General features: G+C 38.5%; 1 protein-coding gene across 1 annotated transcript in view; it reads right to left on the bottom strand.

The window, feature by feature from the left end:
• The window catches only part of FRMD3 (FERM domain containing 3), a 309,465-nt gene that overhangs the window by 114,283 nt on the left and 182,742 nt on the right, over positions 1 to 12,440 (bottom strand). The window contains exon 3 of the mRNA XM_082611517.1: positions 11,770 to 11,812. Coding sequence (XP_082467643.1) covers positions 11,770 to 11,812 — 43 coding nt within the window. The remainder of the gene's footprint in view (positions 1 to 11,769; positions 11,813 to 12,440) is intronic.

Genomic DNA, 12,440 nt, shown 5'->3' with positions numbered 1-12,440 from the left:
TTATAACAGCCTAATGCAATTACTTATGTAACTTAGTACTGAGATTTTTTTTTACTACAAAACTGCATCTAAAAATGAGGCATTATAAAGTATTTCCAAACAAAGGGAAACAGATATGAATAGAGCTTTCCTAACCTGGTTGACCCGCATTTGAACCACCTCTAGTACTGACAGACCAAGCATGGAATCTCTTGGCCCATCATGGTTATCATTCAGACTTTTATGCTGCCAACACACTTGTAGTTTTGAATCACATGGTCCGTTATGAAACAATATGGGCACTCCTGAAGGAAGAAGGAAGCCCTGAAAGTATCTCCCCGGTGACATAAGGGCTTCTGCTGGAGGATGCTCCTTTTCCTCTGCTTTTTCCACCACCCCTGACACATTCCCTCCTTCCCACAAGGAGTGCTGGGTCCTCCCCGAAGCCCACCATTGTACCCAATCAAAATGACATCAATGTCACCACCAACCACATCATAAGGATAAGGTTAAAAATTAGAAATCTGTGGCTTATTAAATGTACACATCATTTAGAATTGCACATTATAAAATTAAGGGGTTTTGTCATTACTTTTATTATCATTATTTCTATCCATGATGGAAAATAAAGAAAGAGCACAATGTGGAAATTATTTATAGGAAATAATTTTTATAGGAAATTAGTTTATAGGAAACTAATTATAGGAAATTATTATAGGAAATTATATTTTAATCCTTTGAAAGAAGGATTAAAAATGGAAATTTTGGATGAAATTGTTGAACCTGGGAGAAAAAGAGAAAGTTGGCCAACCGTACTGAGCTGTGACTAGAATAAAAGAAACCTGCTCCCAAAGCTGGACAGAAGCATTGTAAAGAAGAAAACTGGAAAGAGCAAAACCAGCCAAGACTATTCCACAGCGATTGGGAACTTAGTGTCACGTACTTGATTATGCAATGCGTTTTGTTCAGATGTGTGTGTTTTGCTTTGTTTTAAAGAACACAGCAGTTTAAATTCTTCTGCCTGCTCCCTAAAAAAGTATTTTGATTCTAGTCAACAAGCATTTATTATGAACTGATCACATGCCTAGCCTTGTAGTAAGCCATGGACCAAGTAAAGAAATCTTCCAAACTAAATACTGGGGAACTGATTAGATGAGCATGTATATACACATGAGGGCAATGGGACAGGCTGCCCCAATAGGTCTAGAGATGGGGTTACTGAGACTATGGGTGTTTGGAGAAGTAAAATGTATGAAGCTTTACTGTCAGAAGCATATGGTCAAGTTCAGCAAAGAAGAACACATACACAAAGGAGGGAAAATGAGCCACCAAACAAAAGCATGAAGGTCACCCAAAAAGTAAATAAGAATGCTGAAGGGTGTGGGAAATCTAAATTGGGGTGCTCGGTGCAGTGAGCTGGGTAGTGTCCCCCCACATTTCATATCCACCTGAAATCTCCGAATGTGACACTATTTGGAAACAGGGTCTTTGAAGATGTAATTAATTAAGATGAGGCCATACTGCATTAGGGTGAGCCCTAAATCCAATGACTGATACCTTTATAAGAGAAAGGAGAAGGAAACTTGGACACAGACACAGAGAAACACAGGGAGAAGGCAATGTGAAGGTGGAGGCAGACACTGGGATGATGCAGCTACAAGCTGAGGAAGGAATGCCAAGGCTGGCCAGCAACCAGCAAGAGCTAGAAGAGCCTTCAGAGGGAGCATGGCCCTGTTGACATCTTGATTTTGACTTCTAAGCCTCCAGAACTGTGGGAGAATAAATTTCTATTGTTTTAAGCCAGCCAGTGTATGGTAGTTTGTTACGGCAGTCTTCGGAACTAATAATACTCAGCACAGGGAATAATTGGAAGAACAGAATTGGGAGTCAGGCATCAACTGTCCTCATGAATGGGTATGGACCTGTGGCTGTTCTCCTGTTCCTGACACCAGAGCAAAGTCTATGCTCCTGGTATTCTCTGCCTATGCTACAGAGGAATATATGCTCCCTATTGACAAAATCATTCAGCAGCTACGGACCCATTCATTAGGTTAGCTCCCAGGACTACGGAAAAGCTAAGGAATGCGACATAAACATGAAGTTTCATAAATATTACCAGAGACACAAATTACACGCCGTCTCAGGCTTCCACGAAAGACCACTGTAACTTAGGGGAGGGAGCACAAAAGACATCAGCCAGCAATTTGACTCAAGATTGCTCTTATGGCTGAATCAAATCCATGTGTTACACAGAGGATGGGGGTCTTCCCCACCTTGATTTGCATGCAGAAGCCATTTCCAAGAACCCCTGTCCCTTCACAGAACTTGGCAGCAGCGTAGTACCTGATAAATAGAGCAAGAATAAGATCTTAACTACTCTGGTGGGCTAAACAGGCACCAGCCAGGATTAAGCAGAGAGCCTCTTTAGAAGACTAAATGGGCTTTCTTTCATCTAGGTCTCTATTTCTATTGTACATGCTTAATGTACTTTGATTCCTTTTCTTCCTCTCTATCTTTATTCCTTTCTTGACTTTTGCATAAAGCTTCCTCTTATTTTCTCTTTTTTATTACCAAGTGATACATGAATATATTCTCACTGTAAGAGATCTGAGTAAAATATAACTATATGTAATAAAACATGAGGACCTCACTTCTCTCTACCTCATTCTCTTCCCCAGTGGTAACCACAGTCAGTATATATCTTTTTAGTCCTTCTTCCGTGCACTTACATATTCATATAAAATAACCTTTTTATTTTCATATAAATGGATCATTTTATATGTGGAATTTTACTTGCTTTTAAAACTCTACTATATATCTAAAAAACGCTTTGATGTCAATAATATATGTCTGTTTCATTCCTTTAAATGACTACATGTACTCCACATAATTTATTTAGCCTTGCCAAAGTTTCTAGGCTTTTTATTGCTTCCAATTCTCAGTGTTATAAGCAATACTGCAGTGGACATCCTTGCACATATACCTGTTACAGAATCAATTTTGCTTTCAATAGATTCACAGAAGTGACATTGGATCACAAGAGATAGGCATTTTTAATCTTGAAAGATATGGCCAAATTTCCCTCCCAAATGGCTCTACCAGTTTTATACATTCCCACCAGAAGTGTTACCCTCATCCACAGCAACTGGATATTATCAATATTTAGAATTTTCTCAGAATAATAAACAAAAATATCTTGTTTTAATTTGTATTTTTCTTGTTACTAATGATGTTGAGCATCTGTTTATGAATTTATTGGCCATTTATTTTTATTCCTGCTATGTGTTTTTTTACATTTTTCTATTGAGTTGTTTATCTTTGGGTTTGTAGCATCATACTTTATATATTTTGCATATTACTACTTTTTATATATTTGACAAATATTCTTCCCATTATTTTGCTTGTATTTTAATTTGTTTATAATTCATTTTTATACTCATTCATCCAACAAATATTTACTGAGAATCTACTCTGCTCAGTGAACAAACCAGATATTCTAGTACAAACATTTAAGTTTTGTACAAATTTGTTAGCATTTTGCTTTGTTACTTCTGGGTTTGATGTTTTCCTTAGGAAACCCTGTTTGACTCCATAATTATAAAAAATACTTCTGATGTGATACACCACATTTAAAAAATAAAAGATAAAAATAATATGATCATCTCAATAGTTGCACAATAAGGATCTGACAAAATTCACCATCCACTTATAATAAAAACTCTCAACAAAGTGGGTATAGAGAGAACATACTTCAACATAATAAAGGCCATTTATGACAAGCCACAGCTAACATACTCAACAGTGAAAAGCTGCTGTGTTTCTATACACTAATAACAAACTATCAGAAATAGATATTAAGGGCTTCCCTGGTGGCGCAGTGGTTGAGAATCTGCCTGCTAATGCAGGGGACACGGGTTCAAGCCCTGGTCTGGGAGGATCCCACATGCCGCGGAACAACTAGGCCCGTGAGCCACAAATACTGAGCCTGTGCGTCTGGAACTTGCACTCCACAATAAGAGAGGCCACAACAGTGAGAGGCCCATGTACCACGATGAAGAGTGGTCCCCGCTTGCCACAACTAGAGAAAGCTCTTGCACAGAAACGAAGACCCAACACAGCCAAAAATAAATAAATAAATAAATAAATAGTGTTCCCTTAAAAAAAAAAAAGAAATAGATATTAAGAAAACAATCCCATTTACAATTGCATCAAAAAGAATAAAATACCTAGGAATAAATTTAACCAAGGAGGTGAAAGACTTGTATACTGTAAACTACATGACGTTAAGGAAAGAAACTGAAGGTGATACATATAAATGTAAAGATATTCCATGCTCATGGATTGGAAAAATTAATATTATTAAAATGTCCATATTACCCAAAGCAATCTACAGATTCAATAAAATCCCTATCAAAATTCCAATGGTGTTTTTCACAGAAAATGTTTAATCCTAAAATTTGTATCGTGCCACAACAGACCCCAAAGAGCCAAAAAAATCTTGAGAAAGAAGAACAAAGCTGGAGGCATCATGCTCCCTGATTTAAAGCTCTATTACAAAGCTATAATAATTAAAACAATATGGTATTGGCATAAACACAGACACATAGATCAATGGAACAGAAGAGACAGCCCAGAAATAAATCCACCCATATATGGTCAACTAATTTATGACAAAGGACCCAAAAATATACAATGGGGAAAGGACAGTCTCTTCAATAAATGGTGTTAGTCTCTTCAACAAATGTTGTTGGGAATTCTCTTGCCACATGCAAAACAATGAAACTGGACCACTATTTTACACCTCACACAAAAATCAACTCAAAATTGATTAAAGACTTGAATACAGAACCATAAAACTCCTAGAAGAAAGCATAGGATGTAAGCTCTTTGATATAAGTCTTGGTAATAATTTTTTGAATCTGACACCAAAAGTAAAAGCAACAAAAGCAAAAACAAACAAATGGGACTATATCAAACTAAAAAGATTCTACACAGCAAAGTAAACCATCAACAAAATAAAAAGGCGACCTACTTAATGAGAGAAAATATTTGAAAATCATATATCTCGGGGGTTAATACCAAAAATATATAACGAATTCATACAACTCAATAGCACAAAACCAAACAATCTACTTAAAAATGGGCAGAAGATCTGAACAGACATTTTACCAGTGAAGACATATAGATGGTCAACAGGCACGTGAAAAGATGCTCAACATCACTAATCATCAGGGAAATGCAAATCAAAACCAAAATGAGATATCACCTCACACTTGTTAGAATGACTATTATCAAAAAGACAAGAAAGTGTTGCCAAGGATGTGGAGAAAAGGGAACCCTTATGCACTTCTGGTGAGAATGTTAACTGATGCAGCCACTATGGAAAACAGTATGGAGATTCCTCAAAAAATTAAAAATAGAACTACCATATGATCCAGCATTCCACTTCTGGGTATATATCCAAAGAAAACAAAAACACTAACTCAAAAAGATATATGCACCCCCATGTTCACTGAAACACTATTCACAATTGCCAAGATATGGAAACAACCTAAGTGTTCATCAATGGATGCATGGATAAAGAAAGTGTGGTGTATATATATACACAATGGAATATTATTTGGCCATTAAAAAAGAATGAACTCTTGCCAATGGAATATTATTTGGCCATTAAAAAGAATGAAATCTTGTCACTTGTGACAACATGGAAGGACCTCAAGGTCCATTATGTTAAGTGAAAAAAATCAGAGAAAGACATACGATCTCTCTTAAATGTGGAATTAAAAAAACAAAATCAAAAACAAAAACATACACAATAGATAGAGAACTGATTGGTGATTGCTAGAGGTAGGGGATGGGAGAAATGGCTGAACAGATCAAAAGGTTATAAAAAATTTCTGTTGAATGAATGAATATGTTGGCTGAACTGCACTCTGAATCATCTCATAAAAAAAACAAGAATACAGAATTGACTATACTCATTCAATTTTCATTCTATAAGTATTATTTAGTATTTTTAACCTAGCATTTTTATCATAGTGTATATAGCTCATTAATGAATAAACATAAAGTTAAGCATGTTGAGACAAAATGATAACTTCCATTCTACATTTTTTCCATTGAGCCCAAGATCAGCTTTTGAAATATCACAATTTAAAAAATTATCTTTCTCTATTTTAACAGATTAATAGCAAATCTCTTGCTTATTGTATAATCCTCTAACAAGGCCAAAAAAATAAACATACTACTGAAAAATAAAAATAAATATTCCTAAATTTTTATCTAAACTTCTATAAGTTGTTAAATATATTGGGCTTTTGAATTCATTTGTTATTAATCCCATGATGTGAAGTATGATGTGAAGTATGGCTTTAGCCTTTTTTTCCCAAGTGAAAAGGCAACCCCAAAATTATACCTTGAATCTTTCTGTCTCTAATATGAAATGCAATCTTTCTTATAACCCATATTTCCATAAATAATGGGATTGTTCTTCTGTTCTACTGATTCTTTTCCTATTCCTGACTTTATCTTAATTATTATGTGAGTCTATCATGAGTCCTTTTGTAATTACTATAGCTCATAGGCCTTGATTTGCTAATAGAACAAAAACCCCATCATTGTTCATTGTTCTTTTTTGCATATTTATTGGCTACTCTTGAGCATTTTATTTTGCAAATGAGCCTTAGAATTGGCTTGTTAAATGCCATAGAGAACCTCACTGAAACTGTGATTTGAAACATTATTGAATGTCTATATTAATTTGTGACAAATTGATTTCATTAATATTAACCAGAAACATGAGACGTCTCCATTTATTGAGCTGTTTATCTACTCTACAGTAACTCCACAGTAAAATTTCATAGTTTTATTTATATAGATCTTGCACATTTATTTATAAGAAATTTATGTTTTTACTTGTTCGTGCTATTGTAAATAATAGCACTTCTTTTTCATTACATTTGAGAGACAGCTGTAGCTTGTGTATAAAAAAGCTATTGCATTAGGACATTAATCTTATATCCAAGGGCAGAAGCCATATTAGTTGTGGGGAAGGGGTGGCAGGTGGAGAGCTTGGAGAGATCCAGAGAGGACATAACTAAGGCTAAGATGCTTTCTGGAGCTATGAGAAGGAATTCAGCACCCCTCAGCACACTAGGCTTGGCTGAACAGAGTGAGGTGTGGAGGCAAGACAAGGAAACCCCAGAGTTTAGGGGAAGTGTTCTGTTTGGAACTTTGGAGCACACTGAAGAAATGGCAGCACGGTGTGTTCAAGCAGAGGGTGAGCCTCTAGATAGCGTACCGAGTTTCCCTGAGGCTGAAGCATGGCACAGAAGAGGCTAAGCAGTTTCTACCTGTCCCAGTGGTGAATACAGAAGTGCTGAGATGCAACCAGTGAAAGAGACATGGATGGAGTGGGGACCACAAGAGGGCAGAGTTTATAGCCTTGAAGGTCGAGACCATGGCAGGAGCCACAGGTCTTAGCAGCACATGCCAACGCACAAAGGCCAAGTGAGACCAATTACATCCAGAGAGCATGCAGTAGGGAAAGATGCCAGCAACCAGAGGCCAAATCACATGAGACACACGAGTCCTTCAGGACTCAGGATTGTGCATGAGAGAGATGTCACCCTCGTGGTCATGGTGGATGGTAAGTAAGCTTCCCCTGCCTCATGATGCCATTTTGGGGAAGGAGGAAAAGAAATACTCCAACATAGGGTACGCACTTTCAAGTGACTATGTTTAAATTATGAATTCACTGAATAATTTGCTGAAAGAGGTCAAATACTAAACAGGCAGATGCTGAATTACCCTGAAGTGGCAAGATTAACTTTTCACCCCCAGAGGAGATAGGGGCTCACAGAAAGTGGAATTCAGTCATGGGGAAATAATGTTACATTTCCATACCTCTGAATCATAGTGTATAACTTTTTAAAACCTTTACATGCTAGTATAATTTGTGTGGTTATATAGATCCTATAGGACATGTAATTTTTGTCCTCTTGATGTGTGTCTCTGCATGTATACACATTGGGCTACATTCCATGGTCATGGGGACAAGGCTAAAAAAGCTATAGGTTTGAAGTGAGAAGAGTCAGTATGTATTACATAGCAACATTCCTGCACGGAAAGCTAGGACTCTGAAAACCAAACATTCAAAATATGCACTTCGTCATTGCAGCTCTATTTACAATAGCCAGGACGTGGAAGCAACCTAAGTGCCCATCGACAGATGAATGGATAAGAAGATGTGGCACACATATACAATGGAATATTACTCAGCCATAAAAAGAAATGAAATTGAGTTATTTCTAGTGAGGTGGATGGACCCAGAGTCTGTCATACAGAGCAAAGTAAGTCAGAAAGAGAAAAACAAATACCATATGCTAACACATATATATGGAATCTAAAAAAAAAAAAAGGTTCTGAAGAACCTAGGGGCAGGACAGGAATAAAGACGCAGACGTAGAGAATGGACTTGAGGACACAGGGAGGGGGACGGGTAAGCTGGGACGAAGTGAGAGAGTGGCATGGACATATATACACTACCAAATGTAAAATAGATAGCTAGTGGGAAGCAGCAGCATAGCACAGGGAGATCAGCTCAGTACTTTGTGACCACCTAGAGGGGTGGGGTAGGGAGGGTGGGAGGGAGATGAAAGAGGGAGGAGATATGGGGATATAAGTATATGTATAGCTGATTCACCTTGTTATAAAGCAGAAACTAACACACCATTGTAAAGCAATTATACTCCAAAAAAGATGTTAAAAAAAATATATGCATTTCATTTGACACTTTGTTTGCAGGCAGTCTATTACCTGAATACTTTTGAAAGAAAAACAAATCACCAGCTCAGTCCACATTTGTACTTAGGGATATACAGCGATGGAACACGGAAATAAGAAAGACATTCCCTCAATGTTTCCCAAGTAAATTATGTAGCCTATCTGCATTTTTACCCAGTAGACAAGGAATTATTAAAAGTTGACTTTAGGGCTTCCCTGGTGGTGCAGTGGTTGAGAGTCCGCCTGCCGATGCAGGGGACGCGGGTTCGTGCCCCGGTCCGGGAGGATCCCACGTGCCGTGGAGCGGCTGGGCCCGTGAGCCGTGGCTGCTGGGCCTGCGCTCCACAATGGGAGAGGCCATGGCAGTGAGAGGCCCGCGTACCGCAAAAAAAAAAAAAAAGTTGACTTTAAAGTTTCAGTTCGGGCAGGATGGACTAATTGCACCCCACCCTGTCTCTCGCCTTGAATGCAGCTATAAAACCTGGATAGAATATGTGCAGCAGCCATTTAAGGTCTCTGGAAAGTAAACAGTAGCAGGCAGATTGGAAACAAAGACAAGCATTCAAAGAATCAGTGAACCAGTGTTGAGTTCACCACATTTTCCCCTTTGTGTCCCCTGGACAGAACTCAGAGATACCTGGGCATCAGCACAGACTTAGAAGCTCCTAGTTAAGGCCTGAAGAGCAAGAAAAGGGGTTCTGGCAGCAACAGCAATGGCACCAAGTAGGCAGAAGATTTCCTTTCTGGAAGATTTTAAACCTAGTATCTTAAATAATTGTAAAACTACTCACATTATGTATTTCTTATTGGGTGAGTTTTGGTAATTTGTGGGTTTTTTGGAATTGGTCCATTTCATCTAAGCTGTCAAACTTCATACCTAGAGTTGTTCTTTGGGGTCTGTAGTGACATATCCTCTTTTGCTCCTGGTATTGGTTCTGCAACCAGATCCTGTTGATAAACTCATGGATGAGTCCCAAGGGTTGGATCCAGTTTTTCTGGGTTAACAGTCTATAAGCCCTAGCTTAAATTTTCTCTAATTTACATTATAGTGAATATTTCCAGGACATATGCACAAGAACACAAGAAATTCTTGATACTAAAAGACATCAAGAACAACAACAAAACGAGGTTTGTGATCTTGAGAAAAATTACATAATTTTTTGATCAATAATGTTCTTAACAATACAACAGAGGACTAGGTGACAGGTAGGAACCTTGCTGGTTCCTAGAATCAGTGAGTCACCGTGTCTGGCTTAGAAATTGAATTCTACACAATTCTTTTTTCCAGATTCAGATTCTATTTGTCATTAGATTGAAACTGGCCAATAGTCATACATCAATTTTGAAACCACATTTCCCAAAACATTATATATCTTGAGTTGGTTGTTCAGATTTAGTATGTGTAGACACAAAGCTCTTAAGCAGAAAATTCTTCACAAATATAAAATTTTCTCTTCTATTAAGTGTTGAAATACATCTTACTTTAGAGACAAGTTATATTTCAAAAATGTGTGTCCTAAGGAAAATATTTCATGACATTTAAGAACAAAAGTCAAAGAACTATTTACTATAAATAAGTGTACTGGAAAATTATCTAAATATTTTAAAATATATTAACAAAAATATCAAAACTTTGTAGTTAAGGGATAAAAGCCAGGCATGAGCTATTTTTTTTCACAGACAAGTTAGTTCATTCTCACTATCCTGCATATCATTCTATACAAAGCTTCCTGATAATTCTGTTCTGCTACTTCTTCTGGGATGTTTGTCCCAACTCTATTCCAGCTTCACCCCAAGAGCCTGACCTCTCTGAACTTTGCATGTGCACTGCTGCCCCTGTTTGCATCTCACACATCTTTCCTGCCCTCTCTCTGCAGCGCCCATCGCCCACAGCAGCCCTGGGTGTTAGCCTGAACAACCTGGCTGGCTGTGTGCCCTGAACTGGCCAGTTTGCTCTTGAGAGATGGGAGAGAGATGGGTGAAGAAAGGGAAGGGACAGACAGAGAGAGGTATGAGGGAGGACAAAGAGAGAAAAAGGGGGAGGGAGGGAGGGAGGGAAAAAGAAAAGAGTTAAGGAATAGGTATGTTGGTTACTAGTTTGCCATCCATGTTCAGTTTCTTCCTTCTCCCACTTAAAAACCTTGCCCCGAATAATTTCTTCATATTTGAAAAAGAAAAGAATCCCTTGAATGATGACAAGTGACATAATATGCGCTAACCTGATCTCTGATGAGAAACTGATTTATCGCCTATATTTCAGAGCCCTGGGAACGTTGACATGAAGGGATAAATGGATTTCAGGGCAGGCAATGAATTTCTGAGGTGCATTTCAGAAGCTCTCCTCTAAACCATAAATAAAAACAGGTTGACTACAGCCTGGCACGGGTGACTAGGACAAAACGTCATGCCACCCAGGACCATCAGTCAACGCCCTCCTCACAATGTCCCAGGTGCATGACCAGATATCCTATATTCCAGAGAGATGTTTTCCTAGCCGACTCTTCCAAGAGCTCATCAGGGGGAAAAAGAGGCAGTTCAGAACACCAGAGCTTGAAAACTATTATGCAGAAAAATATATTGGGGAGGTTGAGGGGTGGAAAAGAATACTACAATCTTCAGTAGAGTTAGCAGCAAGATCATAGTTTCAAAATACACCTGCCTCTCTCATTGGCCCCCCAAGACTTATCTCCCACCCTGAACCATTTACTAGCAACCCCAACAATCAAAGGGAACCAGGCACCAATACCCCTGTTCGAATATGAAATATGAGGGTAAGATGGTGGGGAGGGTGAGAGACACAGGCAGCTATAGGAATAGTGACTGCAGGGAGGACCGAGGCCAACAAATAAGAGAGAAGTTACACAGCTCTCCCTGGGCGGTAGAAGCCCCCAACCCCCAGATCTTCAACTCCATCCATTTCTTCCCTGGCAGGAGAAACTTTGTAAAGAAGTAGAGTCTATCTTTGGACATTTCATAGCAAAAGTGAAGGCACAGATTGACACTTACATTTCATTTGCTTGGAGATGGACTTGTTAGGTTCAAGCCAGTGCTGGGGAGAAAAAGAGAGATTGTGGGTCAAACGGTTGGACCATGTGATGCATACTTAATAACTAAAACGAATTTAATAAAGATATTCTTTTTCCAAAGTACAGCCTCAGTTCCCCATAGATATTCCTCAGGGTTCCACCCTCTAAAGATCAACATGAACAATTGGCAATAATAATACCACAGGCAAGGGTATAAATTACAGAGAATTAATACTTTCTAAGTAGTATTTGAGTCATACAGTTGCTAGGAGAGAAGGACAAGGGAGAAAACATGCACTTAAATTGGATGTTCCAGTGGCTCTAGGTGGCTCCTAGGTGATTCTTTGAGCTCCACTGATCTGGGCAAACCACAGATGGCTAAAGACTTTGACATCCGTGACCTCTACGAGTCACAGTCCAGCAGCATCCTTTCAGGTTAACAGTGGGCCAAGCCAGCATTAGCTCTGTCACACACAGAGGCAATTCTTCCTTCACAGTAGGGAGGAACAAATTATTTTAAATATCTTATTTCAGAGGCCTGAGGTCATCAAGAAGCAAAATAAGCTCCAACACAAAACAGAGAAGCCCAAAGTCCTGAATAGCTCAGAATCGTGTTACTGACAGGTATCTGAAGCAGACACAATGCTGGCC

The sequence above is a fragment of the Mesoplodon mirus genome (assembly GCF_964341445.2).
Source record: "Mesoplodon mirus genome assembly, chromosome: 1".
Lineage (NCBI taxonomy): Eukaryota > Metazoa > Chordata > Mammalia > Artiodactyla > Ziphiidae > Mesoplodon > Mesoplodon mirus.
This window is presented reverse-complemented; position numbering and strand designations above follow the sequence as displayed.